The following is a 22,303-nucleotide window of genomic DNA, read 5'->3' as shown; positions in this document are numbered from 1 at the left end:
CTTTAAAAGACATATAACTGCTTAATAATTAAGCAGTATATTATGAAGTTCATAATACATATAGTTGAATAATATATGACCACTAGCACAAAGAACAGCAATTAATGGAATTATAGTATTGTAAGGGACTTATATTTTATATGAAGAGGTACAATGTTAACTCTAAGAAGGTTGTGATAGGTCAAGGATACAAGTTTTAATCCATAGAGCAACATTAAACATTAATGCAAAGAAAAGCTTAAAAAATCCAATAAAAGAACTAAAATGGAATCATAAAAAATGTCAGGTAGGAAGATAGAAAAAGAACAGAAGAACAATAAGAAAAGGATTGGGCAGTTAGAAAACAAATAAGATGTGGATTTAAACCCAGTCATTTCAATACTGATATTGTAAATGAAACAGAGACACCATTTAAAAGAAAGAGATTGCCAGAGAGGATAAAAAGGCAGGACATTTACTACGTGCTATCTACCAGAGAGAGATTTAAGTATAAAGACACTGTTATGGGCTGAATTGTGCTGCCCCGTGCCCCCCTCAAATTCATATGTTAAGGCCCTAATCCCCAATATGAATGCATTCAGAGAGAAAGCTTTAAATAGATGATTGATTTAAATGGGGTTATTGGGATGGCCCCCACCCAGTATTTCCTTATAAGAAGAGATCAGTGCCCTGGTAAAGCAGACAAGGGACAATCATGTGGGGACACAGGGTGACAGAAGTTGGCCATCTGCAAGCTTCAGAAGAGAAGCCTTAGAAGAAACCAAACCTGCTGACTCCATGATCGTGGACTTCTAGCTTTCAGAATTATGAGAAAATTAATTTCTGCTTTTTAAGCCCTTCAGTTGGTGGTATTTTGTATGACACAGTTTATACAGGCACAGATAGGTTGGGAGGTAAAATGATAGAAATAAATACTCCATGCAAATACAAAATGTAAGGAAGCTAATGTGGCTATATTCATGTCAATGTAGACTTCAGAACAAGAAGTATTACCAGTGATTAAAAAGGGATGTTTCACAACAGAAAAGTGGTCAATTCATCTGGAAGACATCACAGTCCTAAATGTGTGTTACCTAATAACAGAGCTTGAAATAATGAAGCAAATACTATGTGAACTAAAGGAAGAAATTTACAATCACATCTGAGATTCTGACACCCTTTTTTGAATATTTGATTGAATGACTAGACTAATATCAATAAGGATATAGAAGATTTGGACTACACTATTAACTAACAATCTATTTTACATCTGTAGATAATATGCTGAAAAACTACAGAATAAATTTTTTCAAGGCACTTCAAACATTCGTCAGTATAGACAAACTAATATTCATGAATGTAAAATCCTCAACAAAATGTTTGAAAATAAAATCAAGCAGTATATAAAAAGAATAATACATCATGACCAAGTAGAGTTTATCCCAGGAATGTGTGGTTGATTGAACATTTGAATGGCAATCATATAATTCATCATATTAAAATATAAAGGGAAAAAATAATCATATCAATGATGCACAAAAGCATTAGACAAAAGTTAACATCCTTTCATGATAAAAACTCTTCAATCCATGAATAGAATTTCTTCAACCTGAAAAAGATCATGTATGATAAACATGCTTAATGGTAAAATATTGGACACATTCCTCCAAAACTCAGAACAAAGCAAAAATTCTGCTCACTACCTATCATTGTCCTGAAGGTCCTACCCAGTCCTATAAAGCGAGAAAAAGAGCTACAAATTAAAAAGAAATAGTAAAGTGTATTTATTTACAGACAGAATGATCATAATTGAAGTACAGCTATAGATTCAGTAGAATCCCATGTAAAATCCCAGTAGCCCTATTTGTAGGAATAAATAAGCTGTTCTAAATTTGGTTATATTTAGCATAGCTTCCAGAAGTTTGAAAATAACCTAAGAGAATTAGGATGCAAAGAAAGAAACCTTTTCACTTTATTAAATACCTGACTAATTTTTTATTTGTATATTACAATGTGCCACAGAGTTAAGCCTTTTTTAAGATATTCACTGTATTAATCTTTATAACAATCCATGTGAAAAGTACTGATATTAACCCCATGTTTTAGAAGAGGGAACAGTTTAAAGAGCTCAGACAAGGTAATATAACCAGTTACCAGTAGTAGAGCTAGAATTTGAATCTGGGCAATCTGGCTCTAGTGTCCATGATCTTAACAACTTTGCTACACTGCTTTTAACATCCTGCCCTTCCTTTCAGGGGTCTCCTCTGTCCATGTTGCTGGGCCTTTTCACCTCTGCCAAGTCAGAGTCCTTGTTATGGTCTTTCTTCACAGTCCAGGGCCCTAACTCCCTAACCTCTGGTCCTCTGGCCTGATGTGTTTGCCAGAGAAAGCAAAATGTCATTGACCTCCCAGCAATCTCTACAGAGATGCCCACAGTGCGGCATCCTTTTACACTGTTAAACAGGATAAATACTTAACTTTACAATCTCAGCCCATCACATTTGAATTTATCAGCTGGTTTACAGGCTCAAAACTGAGTATAGAAAAGTCTCCTCCAAAAATATTTGTCAGCATCTCTTCTAGAATGCAGAAACTACTGCAGCTTTAAACCAGCCTGTCTTGTCCCTGCTACATACACAGAAAGGCTATTTACAATCCTCCTGTGTATACCTGGGAACAGCCAGTTAAAGCAATGTGTGCTTTGAAAAGTGTAAATTACTGTATTCAAGTAGAACATAATTTTTTTGTTATTTTTTTCTACATTCATGAAAAGTTGTGAAATTAGACTGCAGAGACCCCTTCTTTTGAAGCTACTAGGGACCCCATATAAGTAACTCTAAGCTCTCAGTCATTCTGATAATTGATCATCATTTATTAAGTACCACTGAAACAGATATCCAGTGATTCCAGCTGAATATTCAGTCTCCCAAGTGCAACAGCAGTCAGAATTGTATGTCAAATGACTTTTTCAAATCCAAGAGAGATGTCTGTCATTCCATTAGTGCCATTGGAGCTCCCTCATCCCAGCCCAAGTGGCTGGGATGTTAGCAGGGTGACCATGTCATTTCCAAGCTGGGATCTTTTGTGATTTTGGCCTCTGTATCTTCAAAGGATTGAGGTGCCCATCAAGGAGGGAGGTGACCTGCAGCCTCTATTGGGCTCTTTGCCAAAGGAGAAGGCACCAGAAATCCAGCGTCTGCAGGAGGAGTGGCAGAGCCAGAAGGCCAGATTGCAAGCCCAGGTAGAAGGATGACCTTGGTGGGGATGCACCCTCATGCTGAATGAGACCCTGCCTCTCCCTTATTCTTGCAGACAGCCTTGGAAATGCATGTGGGGCCCAATTCTTGTCTAAGCTGGGGAGGGCAGTCCAGGTCCAGGGCAAGGTGGGCTTCTTGGTTCTGTCCATTTATTCATTTAACACCTGCTGTGGCTCATGAGACCTGTTATGAGCCAGGAACTCTTCTAGGTGCTTGTATAATATCAGTGAACAAACCAGACAAAAGTCCTGCATTACAGGGCTTGTATTTTAGCAGAGGAGGTGGACACCGACAATAAGCACTAGACATAAAAAATAAGCACTTATAATATTAGAAGATGTTAAGGGCGTTAGTAAAATGAAAAGACTGAGCAGGATAAAGAAGATTGAGTGGCTGTCTGGTGATGAGGGGTGGGTATAATACCAAATAGGACTGTCAGGGAAAGCTTCCATAAGAAAGGGAGATTTGGGCACGTGGGGCACGCAAGGGAGGCTGCTGTATAGATCTCTGGAGGGTTTTCTGGTCCCCTCTTGATTTCTCTTGGATGGCACACATCCCAGCCCTTCTTCTCCGTTCCCTGGTATCCATGGCTCTAGCTGAGGAGCCCCTAGGAGGGCCAGCTGTTCCCAGGTCCTTCAAGCTTGCAGCTTCTACCCGCCTCAGCATTCCCGTGGGTAGAGGAGGCTCAGGTGGGCTGTGGAGACATCAGAAAGCTTTGATGTTTAAAGACAATCCCAGGGAGGGTGAGGGTCCCAGCCTGAGGTTGGATGCCCTGGTGGGCAGGTCTCACAGATGCAGCAGGCCTTGGAGCAGTGTGCCACAAACTACAGGGAGGACCTGCGGGAGCTCAAGCAGCTTTCGGACCACGAGCGGGAGCAGCTGCGGCATGAGCTCCAGGAGACCGTCCAGCAGAATCAGGCAGCGAAAGCCCAGCTTGAGGCTGCCCACAAGCGAGCTCTCTGCATGCTTGAGAAGGCTAAAAACCAGGAAGTCAAGGTAAAGGTGTTAACGATGACGTCCACTAACTACTACTGAGCTCTTGTTGTGCGAGCTGCTCAGCACTTTGGGGGGAGCCTGTTGTACAATATCTCCAGTCCCCATATTCATCCTACAAGGTCATTATTATCATATTCCCTTTTTCTGGATGAGGAAAGAGGCTCAGAGAGGTTTGGCTTCCTGCTCAGGGTCACATAGCTAGTAAGAGGCAAGACAAGGATTCAGACAGACTCAGGTCTGTTGAACTTCTGGTCATCTGCACGTGACTTTTATATCATAAGACCAACTTCTCTTTCATGACTTGGGCAATATCCTGCAAAAGAAATTCTAAGGGAATTCTAAGTGAAATCCTAAGGGAATTCAAAGGAAATTCTAAGGGAAAAATTGATACCAGGCTCAAAGTACTTGAATTCAGATGTCATCAAACATCTCAGCAGCAACAGGGAAGCTAGAAGATGATGAAGCAATTCTGAGAAATTCGATTAAAACCATTAATAAGGGTTATAACTGAATAAAAATATCAGACACATGAAATATTAGGAGAATTACCTTCTGTTATCAGTTTATGCCTCTCAGGTCTCGCTTTATCCTTCAATACCTGCTTGTGATAATGATCTGTATTCTTGAGGCATTTCTCCTCCTTTACAGAGCACAATGTTAAGCTTTGTCAGTAGAGGGCGCTGGAGGCCCCTTGCAGGAGGAAGGAGGCTTCCCTTCCTGGTTCTGGAAGGTGCATGTTTGCTCTGTTTCTGGCTTCCACTGCACACCTGAACAGTGTCCTGGGTGTGTGAGGACGCTGAATGATTCTCTGCCCCAGTGACCTCACAGTAATCTCACAGCTCTGGTCCAGACCCAGTTGTGATGTGGACACAGACTCCATCCTCGCACTTGCTGACCCTGCCTCTCTCTGAGTTCCTATCCATTGACTGCTGTTGCCTGTACCCCAGAGGTTTGTTTCTTGCAACCCTCACAGAGCAAACACTCTCTGCTCGGGCAGCCCTCACACCTGCCCTGACGCCCCCATTCCCTCTGGGCACCTGCCCACCTTGGTTCACCTGCACAGGTGGAGGGTTGCTCCTGCTTGACTCTGACCTGGGCAATCCAGCCATCCCCATCAGTGAACTACCACCAACCTTCTCCAACACAGTCTGGATCCCAGGCTGGGGAAGGGCTCCCCATTCCAAGCTTTCCCTTTCTCAGACGGTCTCACTCAGCCTCAGAACACCCTTCAGAGTTCTTTTTGCATCTTTCATACACTTTTCCTCAGGAAGTTCCTGAGGAATATCCCACCAAAACAAAGGAACAAACCAAAAAAAGAGGGAATAAAAGAGATCTAGCATACAGGGAATCGAGCACAGGAGAAAGGTTTCTGGAGCCTAGCTGTGCCACTAACAGAGCCTAGACTGGAGTCTAGACTGGAGCACGAGGATGGAGGGCTCCAGAAGAGATGCCTCCATGGAAAAATAGGCTTGATGGCTTCTCTGATCCATTTGGCCATGTGCAAAATTGTAGTGAATGTATTTTACAAAGCTTTTAGAGATTGTAGGAAGACTTGGCCAAAAAATCCAAAAAATAATAATAATAAAATACAGTAGTTATTAATGCAAGGAAAAACAAAACTTTGGATAAGGTAGCTTATTTATTTATTTATTTATTTATTTTTGGCTGTGCTGGGTCTTGGTTGGTGCATGTGGGCCTTCTCTAGTTGCAGTGGGGGCTACTCTCTAGTTGTGGTGCACAGACTTCTCATTGCAGTGACTTCTCTTGTTGCCAAGCACAGGCTCTAGAGTACACAGCCTTCAGTAGTTGTGGCACAAGTGATTAGTTGCCCTGAGGGATGTGGAATCCCTTCCCGGACCAGGGATTGAGCCCAGATCCCCTGCATTGGCAGGTAGATTCCCAACCACTGGACCACCAGGGAAATCCAAGGTAGATTTTAATAAGTATAATTTATTTAGCTCAGCAGTAAATGGCATTTACTCACAAGAAGGAAATATTGAATATATTTCACTGTATTTAAAAAAATGTATAACAATATTTAAGGAATGGAAGAGAAAGAATGTATGAGACAAAATCCTCATCTACCATAATAGAAAGAAAATTCATAATTTCTAAAATAATCAAGTTAAAGCAGAATAGAGATACTGTCTTATTATTGGTGGTAAATATCAGAAGAAAGAACTAAAAAAGTTCCAATGGCTGCCTCCAGTAGACAGAGAGAAGAAGAAAGAGGAGGGAGGTGCTAGTTTTCATTTTTAAAAAGCAGTATTTGGCTCTTTATACTGTGTTCATGCATTGCCCAGATAAAAATATAAAATAAACTTTTAGAAAAAAGAGAAAAGCAATGAAATAATACATGTGGACTGCTTGACACTTAGTAGGTGTCCAGAATTTGTGAATTCCTTTTCTTCTTTTATTCTCTTAAATCTTTTACCAGCTTTGCTTTCAGTCTACAAGAGCTAAGGCTGCCAAGTTCCCCAGGTTATTCACTGCTGGGTCATGCTGGCCTTTGTGTTGGCTTGAGCTTTACCCCTCCAGGCTGTAGGCCTCAATCCCTTGCAGGAGGTAGAGGAAGCATAGAGGCGGGTGATGGGAGAGGGGGGAGTGTGCTCTGCCCATTGGGATGACCCACAGTTCTAAGCCCCAGTCCCTAGCAGCCATGGAACCAGATTCATGGGGTCTTCATTACTGGCTTCTGTCTACTTGGGGTGGTTCCAGAATGAGACCAAAGTGTCTGCAATTCTCATTGGAGATGGTAGACATATGATCATTCCTAGTACAGAACAGTGATTGAGAGTGAGATGCCTGGGTTCAAATCCTGGGTCTGCCACCTACAAGGAAAGGGACCTTAGGCTTCCTTGTGCCTCATGTTCCCCATTCATAAAGTGAAGCTAGTCATATGTACTGTACAGAACCACTAAGCACATCAAAAGAGAGAATCCACGAGAAGTGCTTAAAGCAATACATGACTAACAGATTGTCTTAGTCCATTCAGGCTTCTTTAACAGAGTAACATAGGCTGAGTGACTTATTAACAACAGAAATTTATTTCCCACAGTTCTAGAGGCTGGAAGTCCACGTCTAAGACTTGGACAGATTTGGGGTCTGTTGAGGCCACTTCCTGGCTCATAGATGGCCATCTTCTCACTCTAACCTTACATGGCAGAAGAGGAAGGGAGCTCTTTCTGGGGTCTCTTGTATAAGGGCACTAATCCCATTCATGAGGACTCCACCATCACAACTTCAGTGCCTTCCAGGGGCCCCACCTCCTAATTCCATCATATTGGGGAACAGGTTTCAACATATGAATTTTGAGAGTGAAGGGATACAAACATTCTGTCCATGCTCAAGAGCTCAATTTTAAGAAGACCCACCCTTATTACTCACTCATTGATTCTGCAGGTATTTATTGAGCATTTATCTTGAGCTACCATCGTGCTGAGCTTTGGAGATTCCAAGATGATTAGCACAGTCTACCTTCATGGAGCTCACCTCTAGGGGGAAAGACAGCCACTTGAACAGGTTGCTCTAATTCAGTAAGTTGGAGCCATGAGATAATCACCCACAGTATTTTGGGAGCACAGAGAAAGAAGACTCTATATAGGATGGAGCATGGAGACTTGGGGGGTGAAGCTGGGTCCCTTAGGAGGCCCCAAACCAGTCACAAGAGCAAGGCAAACAAGAAAAATTGAATGTCTTAGTTGCTCAGTCATGTCTAACTCTGCAACCCCATAGATTGTAGCCCACCAGGTTCCTCTGTCCATGGGATTCTCCAGGCAAGAACACCGAAATGGGTAGCCATTCCCTTCTCCAGGGGATCTTCCTGACACAGGGATTGAACCTGGGTCTCCTGCATTGCAGGCAGATTCTTTACTGTCTGAACCACCAGAGAAACCCCAAGGCAAACAAAAAGCTGGAGCAATTTGCCAGGGATGAGTGTCTGGCTTGATATAAAATCGGGCCACTAAACCTTGTGTGGTCCTCACTGCCAAGGACTTCTGAGCCAGAAGGCAGCCAAGGCTGACCTAAAAAGAGATTGGCTCCATCTTTTGCAAACCTTTGCTTCAATCTCTCCATTCACATTTCCTTGGGATTAAAATGTCACCAGTTGGAGTGCGCTGAGCCTTGCAGCAAGTGCAAGAAGAAAGTATCAGAGAGTTTGAAAAGTACAAGACTTTTCTGTCTAGATAAACTCACCAGGGGATGACTGAGTTTCCCGTGAGAGGAATAAGACTGTTTCTCCCCATTTGCTGGGGAATAGCAAAGCAAAGAAGCTGCTGCCTTCTGGTAGCTGCCTCGTCTGCTCTTCCCTAATGGAGCCTCGTGCATTTGATGCAGTCCAATTTCTCATTGTTCCTGGAGGTTGCTTGAGGGAGTGGGAAGGGCTTGGGCCCTGGATACCATCACGCATGGGTTACAATCCTGCACCCACCATTACTGGTTTTCAGTTAGGGCACTTTACTTTTCTGAGCTTGTTTCTTCCTAGTCCTGTATCTTTTCTGTGTGACCTTGGGAAAGCTAATTCATCTCTCTCAGCCTCAGTTTGCTCACCTGAAAAGTGGGATGTGTTAACTGGAACTCTTTGTTGCAAAAGTAATATAGACTGTTAGTTTCTTATTGCTGCTGTAGCAAAATTACCATAAACTTGGTGGCTGAGCACAACACAGATTTATTATCTGACAGTGCTAGAAGTCAGAAGTCCTAAAATCAAGGTGTTGACAGGTGTCCCTTCTAAAGGCCCTAGAGAAAGAACCTGCTTTCTTGCTTTTCCTAGTTAGTGTCTGTCTCTTTCTGCTCTCTCCCCCACCTCCTAACACCAAATTCCCAATGATTGCTCCAGTTTGGAACAGCTTTCCACTCTGGTCCAGTCAGCTGTGAACCAGTTAGGTTCACACAGCACGAAACGGCCGCTGTGGCCAGGTCATTACTGTCCCTCCAGATGAGTAGGGGAACATTCACAGTGGCCTGATAAGCCCTCCATGGGGGGTGGCAAGTGCTCAGGGAGCCCCCAGCAATGAGGAGGAACTAGGCAAAGGGGACAGGTCTCCCCTCTGTGCCTGCTTTCATGCCTCCTTCCTCCCACTTGTGCCCACAGGCCACAGAAGAACGCTTGAAGAAGGAATCCAGCCACAGCCTCCAGATCCAGCACCAGACGCACCGGCTAGAGATGCAGGCCTTGGAGGAAAAGGCCCGGCAAGAGCTCCAAGGGGAGTTAGAGAGGATGCAGGCCCAGCAGACACTGCTGTTAGGTATGCAGTCAGCTGTGCACCCATCAGGGCTTGGGGCAGCGGGGTGGGGGGTGGTAAGGACCAGGGCGACTCTCCTGGCTCCGCCACCAACCAGCTGCAAGATGTGCATCAGGTCGCATGCAGCCTTCTTTTCCTTTTCTATGAAGTGAAGTTGCACTTGTCTCTCCGTCATAGAAGCGTTGTATGGATTTGATGAGATATTAAATATAAAATGCTTAGCATATAAATGAGCCCAGCTAGTGCAGATAATATTGTCATCATTATCTTTGTCATCATTACTGAGCATTAGCCAGATCTCAGCCTTCGTGAGAGTTTCATGAGATGGCCTCAAACTCTCATTTCTAAAGATTTCTGTAAATGTGGGGACTTAAGCCCCCAGGATTCTGGGTGTGCCTCTGCTTCTTCCCCTGCCTTCACATTCTCAGCAGGAAGCTCATTTCCTCTTCAGTTTTCACAGAAAAAAAAGCACAAAGTCACACAAAGCATTCTGGAAGTTTCCAGAGGCAATAAAGATCTCCAAAATCAAATTGCCTGGGCATGAGGCCCAACTCCATTCAATGTGCCCTAGCTGTGTGACCTCAGGTGAGTTGCTTGACTGCTCTGTGACTCATTTGCTCATCTGTAAAATGGTAATAATAATAGTATCCCCTAGATACTGATATCCCCTAGATATCCCCTAGATTTTGCTCATCTGTAAAATGGTAATAATTATAGTATCCCCTAGATTTCATTAGGCTGTTATTACAATTACATGAGTCTGTACTTTGGAAGTGCTTAGCATAGCGCCTGGTAAATGCTGTGTAAATGTTCACTGTCATTACTGCTGAATATTCCACCTTTGCATGGCTGACTGTCTGTTTTTGTAGATCATCTCTCTCCCTCATTTTCTCCTTTACTCTCATCTTCTTTCTCACTCTTAAGAGCAAGACAAATGCCCTCCTTATTTCATGTCTAGCATTAAAGACCATATAGACCTTTTAAAATATTTCTTCAAACCCAGACAGTGCTCTCCTTAAGAGAATTTTCAGAAGAATATTTTCTTTACCTCCATAAGTGAATAAGATCTACTTGGTGTTTGATTTCATTAGACCTGCTCACTGCATGTCAGCACATCAGCCCTGCATGTTTCCAGATGAAGGAGAGAAAGAGTCCCACAGATTTCCCAGTTAGCAGCTACCCTGGAATGGTGGTGGCCACGTGGGAAATGCCAAAGTTTCGGCACCTTAAGAAGACACATTATACAAGTTAAAACCCAGGTTGTACCACACTTCTCAGAAACCAGACTCCCCAGACTGAGATCAGGCTGGACACCCCTGATGAGTCTAAAACCCCACAGCAACCATCCTTGCTGCCCCGTCCCTGACCTCTCTGACCCTACAGCAGCCTGGTCCTTACTTGGTTGAAAGATTCCAGAGAGACCCTGAGGATAGACTGGCATGCTTAGCACAAGTCCCAGGAAGAAGGGGTTTTGTGGACTCTGTAATGATGATAGCAAATCATGGGCTTTGTGGGTGGCATTGGGTGGGTGGGAGCACAGACCACCACAGCATGATACTAGGACTTCCTGGTCCAAGTTACTCCTCTTCCACCGTCTGTGTGAGACAGACCTGACATGCAGCATAGGTCACTGTGTGAGGAGCAGGAAGGTGAGTGTCCACTAGATCACCTGACACACTGGGGTGGGTCCCTGGACATGCTGGATGAATAGGTGGATGGGCAGGTGGATGGATGGGGGTGTGGATGGCTAAATGAATGGATGGTGAGAAAATATGAGAGAAGAGGGGCAGGTAATGAATGAATGCTTTGCTAAAGGGTTTTATTACGCATATTTTTGTGATAAAGAATTTCAAAAATTGGATTGTGTTTAAGCTATAGAAATCACTCTATTAAAATCCTAGAGGATAAAGGAAGATGATGATGAGATAAATTTTTCAACATAATAGCATCAGAATAATTAAACTTTTATATGTGTTTAAATACTGTCCTTTCAGGGAAGCATAGTAAACTTGTGGGAAATCTTTTACAACTGGGACACTTTCACAATATCATTAATTTTCACTCTAAACATCTTTTATTTATTTTACAAATATATGTTGAGCACTTGCTCTATACTAAGTCCTGTACTATGTATCTTATGGCCTCTGGAATTATCAGAGCAATGTCTCAGAAGTAATTTGCAGTAACTAAAGTATAAAGTCTCAAAAGTCCATAAAGGAAAATAAAGTATCAAATTTACTAGCACTTGAAAATCATATTCTCTTTAAAAATTAATAGCTCACTGAATACTGTCTACTCCATCAGAAAATGTTCTTTTTGAAATGATTATTTTATTTGCCTTTTGATCATGCTGGGAAGTGTCACACTGTCAGAAATCACCCACAATCCTCAGAGGAGAAATTGTACTTCCTGATTGTACTGGTCCCTGAGTTAAGGAGGGCATGTACATTTCTCCTGGATGATTCTGGTTTTCATAATGACTCTGTTGGGGTGATATGCCATCCCCTCCCTGCTGTCCATGATCCAGCTAGGAACTTACATCCATGAGAAGTAGAACCTGTGATTGTCTGTCTCCTTGAGAATTAGCATAAATGTATGTCACCATTTCCAATTTGAGACCTGTACTTCAAGAAGAGGCCACTGGGTCATGTGCTAATTCTCTGTTTTTAATTTTCTGTCTTGTTGCTGAGGCCAAGTGTTGCCTCAGGGTTCAGCTCTGGATTCAGGCTGTCCCACCCCCTATCCTAACCAACCAGCAATGGTTAAGCAGATGATTCTGAGGGAAGAAGAACCATGGAAAGTGTTGAATCCTGACACTATGACTTATTAGCAGAATAGTTCTGGGCTGCTGAGCCTCTCTGAGGCTGTTCCTTCGTCATAAAGTGGGAGGGATAATACTGGATAGGATGGTTGTAGGGTTTCACTGAAAACACTTTTTAAGGGCTTAACATATTTAGTACTGTACAAATGGTATTATTGTTGCTGTTCTCTTGAAATAGGTAAGTTTGGGGAACTTGAACCAATACCTACAGCTGCTCGCCCCCCTAGCCCACCCCAGACTTTGGCCTCAGCACGCCCCTGACCTGCCACTGCTCTTCCTTTTGCAGAGTCCCTGAGGCAGGAGCTGGCAGAGCAGCGGGCTGCCTGCTCTGAGCACCAGAAGGACTTGGAGGTTCTGCAGACCGAGCTGAGGGCCCTGGAGAGCATGGGCAGACGGCAGGTCATCACCCAGTGTCCAGGGGACAGCGAGAACCGTGCTGGGACTTCAGAGGTCAGCACCCCTGCCCTGCCCACACCCTTCTTGGAGCAGCATCAGGGAGAGGTTCCAAGTGCTCTTTTACCCCCTGTCCTTCCACAGGCCTGGGGGATATTTGATGAGCCTGCAGACTCCATCTCTGGAAAGCAAAAACAAGTTTTAAGTATAGCCTGTTATTTTAAATTCAGATGAAATAGCATCTCAGAGTGTTGGTGACAGACAGGCCCTAGAGACAGCCCATCTGAGTCACTCCATGGACCTGCACAGAATTTCTCAGAACACCTCCCCAGACAGAATCCTGCCTCGATGCCCCCTGTTCCCATGAGTGGGGGCTGTCTTTCTGTCACCAAAGCTCTGAACTTTCTGGTCAGACTTGGCCCATCATTTTCCTCCTTGCCCATCCATAATTCCTACCTTGCTGGGTAGCACAGGGACCCCCTCACAAGCCAGACATCTCTCCCCAGCCCACCACAGTGGACCTCAGGTATCCATCAAAGGCATCTCTGTGTAAAGCCTTCAGGCTCCCTGCTGCTATCAGAATAAGCTCCCAGCGCCCAGTCTGGTGTTGAAAAGCCTTCACCCACTGGCTGTGTTTCCCTCTCTGCTCTAAACGTGGCCTCTGCCTCCTGCCTCGGTGCCTCTGCATGTGCCCTGCCCCCTGCCTGGGACCCTTCCTCCCTTTTCAGTGCCCAGCTGATCCTTCCAGGCTGGGGGTCTCCCATCCAAACACATGACTTCTCTGCAGCCTCTGAGTGCCTGGAGCACTTCCTGTTGCTACAGCTCAGCTGGCACCTGCATCTACTGCCTGTCCTGTTAGGGACCCATCACTACATGGATATCCTTATTTCCTCGACCAGACTACGAGTCCTTTTAGAACAAGCCATGTCTGCTCCATCTCAGTCCACCCAGCCCCAGCACTTGGCACACAGTTCTGCACACAGTAGAGTCTCCACCAGGGTACGCAAATGGCCATAATTAGTTGGTGTCCCAGCCCTGTTGAAGATCGGAGGAACGTGGGGATCATTCATTCCAGATGTTGCTGGTACTGAGAACCTGTACCCAATTTCTGTGTTGAATGAGAATTATTAACAACTGATATATCACAGTGAGTTCAGTGCAGTTGGTAAAGTCTAGCAGAGGGAAAACAGAACATGATCCATTAAATGTTCTAGATTGGTGGGAGCCACCTGGACCTATGGTAGGGGACACGGGAAGTGTAGGATGGTGACAGCTGGTGGCTGGAGGGTTCAGTGACAGGCCCACTGCAGTGAATGACAGGCTCTCCTGAGGGCTATGGATAGAGACTCAGGCTGGGTAGATGAGACAGAACCTGGTCATCAATGTGCCGGCCTCACCTACATCTCACTGGAGGGAAGCCCTGAACACTCAGGGAGAAACAGCAGACCCTGGGTGATCTCCCACACAGAGAAGAAATGTATTCATAAGAAGGAACAACTTCAGGCAGCAGAAATGAAGGGGTGGCAGTTGGGGGGCAGGCAGAATATAAGGATGCAGTCTCAAGGTGGCTGCCACTGCAAGTAAGTGGTGTTCCATCCACTGGGATCTTCTGAGAGCCCCATGAAATAATTCTCAAATCTGTCCCAGCCAAGGACAGAGAGGGATGGACTTACCCGTCAACTTCTCTCTCCCTCTAGTCAAGGGTGGCCCCACAGAACCTTAACTGAGCTCTTCTGGGTCATGCAGATGTGAGTGCCAGGTGGTATCCATGAGTGTCCCACACTATGCGCACCCCAGGGCTGGAAGCAAGAAGTATGGGGCCTGGGCCACACATGCCCTCTCTGCAATGTTGTTCGGTCTTCGTGTGGCAGGAACAGGTGCACAAACCTTCAGGCATGTTTGCGTGGCCTTGAAAACTGCTACATTCACCAATTGGGGATTAACTGTGCCCCCATTTAATGTTGGACATAGATCCTTACATTTCTGTCTGAACCTTGGCATTTCAAGCATCACTTCACAGCAGGGATTCATTAGGCACCTACTGAATCCCAGACTCTGTGCTAGGTGGTATAGAATTGGGAAGATTGAAGCGGAGATGGCTCCTTCCTTTTCTCCACCTGCTGGTCTGATAGAGAAAAACAGCACTTCAGCAAATCAGTGCACTTCTATGTAACCTCTACACAGATGGGATCTGGCTCTCAGAGAAAAGAAAGCGTGTTGCCTCTCCCCTAAGGAGATGAGAAGGTATCACCAAGGCAGGAGGTGTGGAGGGCACCCTAGGTAAAGAGATGGGCGAGGGCAAGTGTGGGGCCGTGGATTGTAACTGTGGTGGCCTCAGAGTCACCTGGGAAGCTTTCTCAGAAGACACAGGGCTGAGATGTATCCAGACTGACTGTTCCAGAATCTTGGGAGGAGGTGTGATAGATCGTTATTGTTCAGCAAATATTCACTCTCCCTTCCTCCGCCCTCTGTGGTCTTGCCCAAATTTACATGTTGAAGCCCTAATCACCAGTATGATGGAATTTGGAAATGAAACCTTCAGGGTATAATTAGTGAATTAGTGTCCTTATAAGAAGAGACACGAGACATCCCCCCCCCCCCCCGCCGCCCGCCCCCCAACACATAGACTCCAGAGGTGGAGTGTTGGGCTTGTTTTGATTTAAGCCACATTCTTGGCTCACCAGCATCATTCGACTTTTCGAGAGCCAAATTTGGCCAACTCTCAAAGCTGAAAACTTCAAGAGGTTAGACATGAGCTCCTGAATCAAGTGCGGAATTTGAGCTCCAGGCTGGGTCTTTGCCGCGGTACATCTGTGGCCCTTGTCTGCCATTGAGCCTCCTGCAAACGGTTCTTCTGGCTGCTTTCTCCCCAGGAGGAGGGCGGCCCAGGCCAGGCGGGCTCCCCCAAAGGCAAGAGCGCAGCGGAGCTGCAGCCCAGAGAGGGATGTGGCCTCCGGGAGGAGAACTCGCAGCTCAAGGAGGCAGTGAGGCGGCTGCAGGCCGAGGTGGAACAGCACCAGCAGGAGGCGCTGCAACTCCGCGACCAGCGCAGGTCGGTCTGAGGTCCCAGCTTCCCTCCCTCCCTCTCTCCCTCCTCTGCCCCTTAGTGAGCCTCTGGGATGTAAAATTAGGTTATGCCTTCAGCATCTTCCCAAAGGAAAGACTCCCTAGTACGCCAGGACTTCACTGGTGTTACTCCTTTGACCCATGGAAGGTATCAGTGGTCTAGGAATTCTAGATCTCAAAACTGCAGAGGATAACCCTGAAGTAGATGGAGGGGTCGATGCTGGATTTACCCTATTTCCCTACAGATCAGGAAATTCATGGAATCAAACTTAATAATACCAAAAATATCCTTAAAACCAGCCTTAGGGAGACGGTGCAGTGGCATAGTTTAAAAGACAGTGCTGTGGTCCTGTTAATAGCTGTGTGACCTGGGCAAGTCTGCTAACCTCTCCTACCTGTACACTGTAGGAAACACTACCTCTCTTGGGGCTATTGTAGATGCAGTGAAACATATAGGAAGATGCTTACCATGGACTGACCCTGGTACTTGGTAAATTGTAGTGATAACTATGATTTTCTTATCTAGGTTGGATAGCCCTATTCAGGATTCCATCCTGAATTCACAGCCTTTTTTCACCTTGATGGAAAGTTTATAACTACAACTTTAATTTTGTTAATGGATATGGGACTTTTCAGGTTATCTGTTTCTTCCTGAGCAAGCTTTGGTAATTTGTATCTTTGAAGGCACTTGTCCATTTCATCCCAGTGTTTGAATGTCCCAGTTCCCAGCATAAAGTTCAAGTGAAAGTAGGCCTGAGCTCATCTGGGGAACAGCCATGAACCCACCTGGCCAAGGTGGAACACCTTGAATTCAGTTAGGGACTCACCATGTAACACTGGAATAAGAACACTGGACCAGAGTAGGGGTTCCTAATCATTTCCAGTTACAGCTTCCTCCAGATGAGGAAAGCAACAGTCCCTCTCCTGGAGAAGGCTATCATCACACAAAAATATGCATGTACTTTTGGAGGGTGTCAGGCCCTTCAGTCTGGTCTGCGGGTCCCTTCATGCCCCACCCCAAGGTTAAGAAAAGTGATATTAATGGCCGATGGTCGAATATATACTTTGTGCCACGGGCTGTCCTGGACGTGGATTAACATAGTTCATCCTTGCAATAATCCTACAAGGTATCCCCTATTGTCAGTCACATGGAGAAACTGAGCCAAGCCTAGATTGCCCAAGGTCACACAACTCAGAAGTGATGGGGGTGGTCATGGATGGACACTGGTAGCCTAAATGCCATCCTCTTAGCCCCTCTCACACCCTGCCTTTCCAGACTGGACTGCAGGTCTTCCAGCTCTCAGAGTCCCAACAGTCGGCAATTCTGATAAAGAATCTCAGCCTCCAGGCCCCACACCTGCTTCAAGTGAAAGGAGTGTTTTCTGGGACTCCTTTCCTGAGCTGTCCTCCCACCTGTCCCCTTGAAGGCTGCCCTTTGTGCTCAGGTCCTTCATGGAATGCTGGGGTGGAAGGTGCTGAGAGGGTGTCCCACGAGATGGGTTTATCCTGGTCCCCACAACTCGGAGAACCCAGGTCTCCTTCCCACCATGTCCTGACCTCAGATTCTGCAGGCCACCCAGCAGAGTGGGGAGAAACTCCAGTCCCCAGAAGTTCAGTTGCTACAGCCTGGGCAAGCCCAGCTGTGCTGCTCCTCCCACCCCCCCACCCCCACCCCTCCAGGCTGCTGGAGGAGGATCAGCAAGCCCAGCGGGCCCGGGAGGTGGAGATGCTGCGCCAGGAACACCGGAAGGAGATGCAGGCCATGGTGGCTGATTTCAGCAGTGCTCAAGCCCGGCTCCAGGCCCGGCTGGCTGCCCTGGAAACTGAGTAAGTGAGGCTTTGGCCCCAGGCTGGGAGGGACTTGTAGATGTACCTTTTTGTTAGGGGGACCAACTCATCCCAGTGTCCCTGGGACTCTCCTAGTTTTAAAACTAGAAGTCCTGAGTTTCCTAAGCTCCTCAGTTCCAGGCAAACTGGGAAGGTTGGTCACCCATCGTTTTAGGAGAGACAACATTCCTGTCTCATGCAGGGCACTGTTAATCTGTGAGGAGTGAGCACTGTTTAACCCTCACACTTGGAAGAAATCAGAAGGATCAAGGCTGCTTTTTTAATGAGCATTTCCCCCTCTAATATGCATCATCTCATTTAATCCTCACAGAAGTTCTTTTTTTAAATTTATTTATTTATTTTAATTGGAGGCTAATTACTTTACAATATTGTAGTGGTTTTTGCCATACATTGACATGAATCAGCCATGGGTGTACATGTGTTCCCCATCCTGAAGCTCCCTCCCACCTCCCTCCCCATCCCATCCCTCAGGGTCATCCCAGTGCACCAGCCCTGAGCACCCTGTCTCATGCATTGAACCTGCACTAGTGATCTATTTCACATATGCTAATATACATGTTTCAATGCTATTCTCTCAAATCATCCCACCCTTGCCTTCTCCCACAGAGTCCAAAAGTCTGTTCTTTACATCTGTGTCTCTTTTGCTGTCACAGCAGTTCTTAAGGGTAGAAGCTTATTCCCATGGACAGATTAAGAAACCAGGAGCCCTTCTTGCAAACATTCATTTATTCGTTCAACAAATATTTGTTAAGGGCCTTCTGTGTGCCTTGCACTGTTTTAGGTTCTGGGGTTACAGTGGGAATAAAACAAAAACTGTGCTCTCATAGCACTCACAAATTCTAGATGGAGATTCTGACAAAGAGTATGCAAACAAATGTTAAACTTCATAACAGATAGTGAAAATGCTATAAGGAAAACAGGATCAGTATCTGGAGTGCCAAGGGTGGGCATGGAGGTGACATTTAAGCATAAGGAGGCATGGAAATGAGAGCGACATTTGGACAAAGAGCTTTCCAATCAGACAGAACAGCAAGTGCAAAGGCCCTGGGGCCTGCCTCCCAAGACCAAACAGCCAGAAGGCTTAAGTGGAATGAATGAGAGAGTGATGGTAGGAACTGAGCTTGGCAGAATAGCTGGGAGGGATAGAGAAGATGCCTCACTGAGAAGGGGTTTGCGTGTATTTGTGTGGAGTGAATGGGGAAGCCCTTGCTTCAGAAGCAAGGGCTTCTGATTCACCTTTTAACAGGGTCATTTCTGACTGCTGAGAGGAGAAGAGACTGGGGGATCAGGGTTAGTGACAAGGTGACCAGGTCAAGCAGCACTAAGTAACTTTACATGTCACCTGTCTTACCCTTAACTTGTGCTTTTAAAAACTGTCCCCAGTTGTCTCCAATATAAAGCAAATCATCCAAAATCTGGAGTAGGTTTCACCATCTACCATCTAGTGGGTTCTTACCATGTGCCAGGCACATTGTCTCATTGAATCCTCACAACCACCCAGTTTCATGCCCATTTTAAAGAAGGAACTGAGGGTTATGGGCAAAATACCCATTACACAGCTAGAAAAAAGCAGAGCTGGGTTAAGAGTCCAGGTCCTCTCACCCCAAAACCCTGGCCTCTTATCAACTAATCAGTGGACCACCTGCAGCCCCGCTCCCTCCACCACCATCCAGAGGTTATGTCTCTCCAGCTTCACATTGAAAGGGCTGTGGGTACCTGCTGCCCCCCATTTTGCAGAACTAGCTCATGCTATGCTCTCTGGCCGCCAGGAGATGGCGATGGAACCACATCTGTATTAGCACAACCTGCTGTCCTTGCTAGCAGTGGGGACATTTGCCAGCCAAGGCCACTTTCCCCAAATTTCCCTGGTTCTTGAAGCCCCATTGAATGTGGCATCTATGTGCACAGATCTTTGATTCCTGGGCCCTACAGCCCAGGAATGACACATGTCAGACTGGGAGTTGGGGTCCTGGGCTCCATCCACCCAGAGCTCTGCAGCCAATTCACTGGCTGACCCTGGGCCTCAGTTTCCCCTTTGGTGAACAGAGAGTAGCCAGCCAGGCCAAGCACATGGCATCATCCCCATCATGTCCACATCTCCCTCCTCGTGGTTGAGTCATTGCAGCACGGGGGCTAACCACATGCCTGCTTGAAACAGACTGAAAGATTCCGGAGAGAAGCCAGGGAAGGGGGCATCCAGGCCAGAGGACGTTCAGCTCATAGGCCGTCTGCAGACCCGCTTGAAGGAGAGGGAGGAGATCATCAAGCAGCTCACGGTGAGGTTTCAGAGGCGTTTGCTTTAGCCTGGCACTTTCCTGGGGGCCTAAAACTGTATTCCTGATAACCTGAAAACCACCTTACAAAAGGTCCTTGGATATTGTTTCCCTGTTATATAAAATAATACATGCTCACTAGAAAAAATTAACACAGGAAAGTAGAAGGCAAAAAATAATCACTCTGCTCCCAAGTCCTACACCATCTGCCTGATGTTGGTATTGGTTTGTGTTTTGCTAACCTATAGAATTTGGGAAAATCTAGAATGACCTGGCAGAGAAGGCAATGGCACCCCACTCCAGTACTCTTGCCTGGAAAATCCCATGCATGGAGGAGCCTGGTAGACTGCAGTCCATGGGGTTGCGAAGAGTCGGACATGACTGAGCGGACTTCATTTTCACTTTTCACTTACATGCACTGGAGAAGGAAATAGCAACCCACTCCAGTGTTCTTGCCTGGAGAATCCCAGGGACGGGGGAGCCTGGTGGGCCGCCGTCTATGGAGTCGCACAGAGTCAGACACGACTGAAATTACTTAGCAGCAGCAGCAGCAGCAGAATGACTTGGACCTCACATCTGTGTCTCCTCACACTTTGACCATTGCTTTAGGCTTTTGTCCAGCCTTCCTGTGCTCCACGCTTTGGTTGAAAGTTCTCTATAAGCCAGCTCCCAGTGGTTTACATTCAGCTCTGGAGACGTTGGGTGATACACTTCTATCAGCGTGGCCTATATGGGTCAGCTAGTTAGCCACATGAGAAGTCCAGCCACTTCCCTGGGTCTCTCCCTTCACCACCTTGGTCCAGGCCCCACTGCCTCTTAGGAATGGTGGAGAGTCCTTTGGTCTCCCCACTCACTCCAGCCTCACCATACTCTGTTGACCTCACAGCAACCAGGGTAATCTTATTAAAATGTAAGACAGATCACAGCACAGCTCTATTCAGTACTACCTATGGCTCCCTGTTCTTCTCAGAGTAAAATCCATGGTCTTATAGTGGCTTACACAGCTACACATCCTCCCATAACACATACATACACTTGTATCTCAAACCCATCCTCGCACCCTCCTGCTCCCCAGGCACACTGCTTCATGTCAAGATGATGAGGAAAACTTAACCACTAACTGAAAATTAGATGATACTAATAAGGAATTGGAGAAGGAAATGGTGACCCACTCCAGTATTCTTGCCTGGAGAATCCCAGGGACAATAGAGCCTGGCAGGCTACAGTCCATGGGGTCGCAAAGAGCCGGACTTGACTAAGTGACTGACACACAATAAGGAATTGCTTGTTTGTTAAATGTGACAAAAGTATTGTGGTTATGTTTTGTAAAGAGTCCTTATCTCTTAGAAATACTTATCAATGTTTTTACAGATGAAATTATACACCTGGAACTTATTTTAAAAACAAGACATCTGGGAAGAAAAAAAGTGGAAAATAACACAGATAAAGAAGATTGACCATATAGCAGTTGCGTTTTTGTTTAGTCACTAAGTCATGTCCAACTCTTTTGGACTGTCCAACCCCATGGACTATAGCTCACCAGGTTCCTCTGTCCATGGAATTTCCCAGGCAAGAATAATGGAGTTGGTTGCATTTCCTTCTCAGATCTTCCTGACTCAGGGATTGAATCCACATCTTTGGCATTGGTAGGCAGATTCTTTACCACTGAGCCACCAAGAAAACCCATATAGCAATTGTACCTGGGTGTTTTTTATTTTGCCTTAGCTAATAACTTTTTGCGGTAGACTTTTCCCAGATGCTAAGAGTACCTGGATCTCTTATTTCCCTAAGGCATGCCAAATAAGCTTGTCCTTTCCTTTACAAGAGGGGCTGGGGACACAAAGGCTCCAGCAATAAAGGTGCTTCCTCAAAGCCTCAGTGGATTGTAATTTGATTCCCACTGACTTCCCCTCTTTTCCCTGGTTTTTCCTCCTCTCTGTAATCTGCCCTCACACAGCCATCTTCCTTCAAATCAAACTCAGTGTGCTGTGTAGTTAGGCTCATTTAGACTCAATTGTATTTTTTCCAGGAGGAGAGAAGATTTCACTATGCAGCGCTCCCCAGCGCAGTGTCCCATCGGAATAGATCCTTCTCTTTCAATCCTCACCCAGGGTATTTGACCCCTTCGATGAAGGTAAATTGGTCCTACTGGTTTCAATGCATTACATAATTCTGCTGGCTTTATTTTCCCCAAAGATAATGGTAGCTTATTTATCAACAATCTGGCATTCATTTAGAGAAATATTCATTGAAAATAAGACCCCCCCAGGAAATAGTCCAAATTACTAGCAAACTGTTTCTATCTGACTAGGCAGATTATATATTTTTTTAATTTTTATGAGTTTTTTTAACTTTCCAAACTTTTTATATATGTGTCACTACTAATAGTGGCTATATCTTGGTGATAGGAAGGAGAAGAAGGAC

The 22,303-nt window shown here is 45.6% G+C and overlaps 1 protein-coding gene across 2 annotated transcripts in view; it reads left to right on the top strand.

Annotated features, from left to right (window-relative positions):
- Positions 1-22,303, top strand: part of FAM184B (family with sequence similarity 184 member B) — a 118,247-nt gene that overhangs the window by 91,843 nt on the left and 4,101 nt on the right. The window contains exons 9-16 of one of the 2 annotated variants that reach the window (XM_043870918.1): positions 3,091-3,220; positions 4,020-4,232; positions 9,328-9,481; positions 12,586-12,749; positions 15,566-15,744; positions 17,439-17,585; positions 19,765-19,882; positions 21,909-22,013. In XM_043870918.1, coding sequence (XP_043726853.1) covers positions 3,091-3,220; positions 4,020-4,232; positions 9,328-9,481; positions 12,586-12,749; positions 15,566-15,744; positions 17,439-17,585; positions 19,765-19,882; positions 21,909-22,013 — 1,210 coding nt within the window. The remainder of the gene's footprint in view (positions 1-3,090; positions 3,221-4,019; positions 4,233-9,327; positions 9,482-12,585; positions 12,750-15,565; positions 15,745-17,438; positions 17,586-19,764; positions 19,883-21,908; positions 22,014-22,303) is intronic. The other variant, XM_043870919.1, reaches the window with a different exon arrangement.

The sequence above is a fragment of the Cervus elaphus genome, chromosome 17 (genome assembly GCF_910594005.1).
Source record: "Cervus elaphus chromosome 17, mCerEla1.1, whole genome shotgun sequence".
Taxonomy (NCBI): Eukaryota; Metazoa; Chordata; class Mammalia; order Artiodactyla; family Cervidae; genus Cervus; species Cervus elaphus.
Note: the sequence above shows the minus strand (reverse complement) of the source record. Positions and strands in the feature narration are given on the sequence as shown.